Source organism: Triticum aestivum, chromosome 3A (genome assembly GCF_018294505.1).
Source record: "Triticum aestivum cultivar Chinese Spring chromosome 3A, IWGSC CS RefSeq v2.1, whole genome shotgun sequence".
NCBI classification, from domain to species: domain Eukaryota; kingdom Viridiplantae; phylum Streptophyta; class Magnoliopsida; order Poales; family Poaceae; genus Triticum; species Triticum aestivum.
In genome coordinates, this window is record NC_057800.1 from 727,835,829 (window position 1) to 727,836,246 (window position 418).

General features: G+C 56.0%; 1 protein-coding gene across 1 annotated transcript in view; it reads left to right on the forward strand.

The window, feature by feature from the left end:
* Positions 1-207: 207 nt before the first annotated feature.
* Positions 208-418, forward strand: part of LOC123063541 (gamma-secretase subunit APH1-like) — a gene marked incomplete in the record, with an annotated part of 3,626 nt that continues 3,415 nt past the window's right edge. The window contains 1 exon segment of the mRNA XM_044487347.1: positions 208-418. Coding sequence (XP_044343282.1) covers positions 326-418 — 93 coding nt within the window.

The following is a 418-nucleotide window of genomic DNA, read 5'->3' on the forward strand; positions in this document are numbered from 1 at the left end:
TGGACACAACCCCATTGCTCTATCCAAACAGACATAATCCGGAGAAAACGAACGTCCGTTTGGGATTGTGCGCTGGAGTTGGCCTTAATGAAATCTGCAAATATATTGCTTTTGCGGTCAGGTTGTTTTTTAATAAGAAAAATAAAAGTCGTGGGTAGTACCGCGTTCACTATACATACTGTAAATTGTCTCAAAAAAAACTATACATACTGTAAATCGCCCGGGTGCGGCGGGCCCCACCGCTTGTTCGACCCCGGCAGCCCTTCCGTCGCCGGCCCGACCAAAAGGAGGCGGCTTCCGCGGCGGCGAGGGGAGGCCAGCCCAGATGACGGTGGCGGCGGGGGTGGGCTACGCGCTCATCGCGCTGGGCCCCGCCTTCTCCCTCTTCGCCGGCGTCATCGCCAGGAAGCCCTTCCTC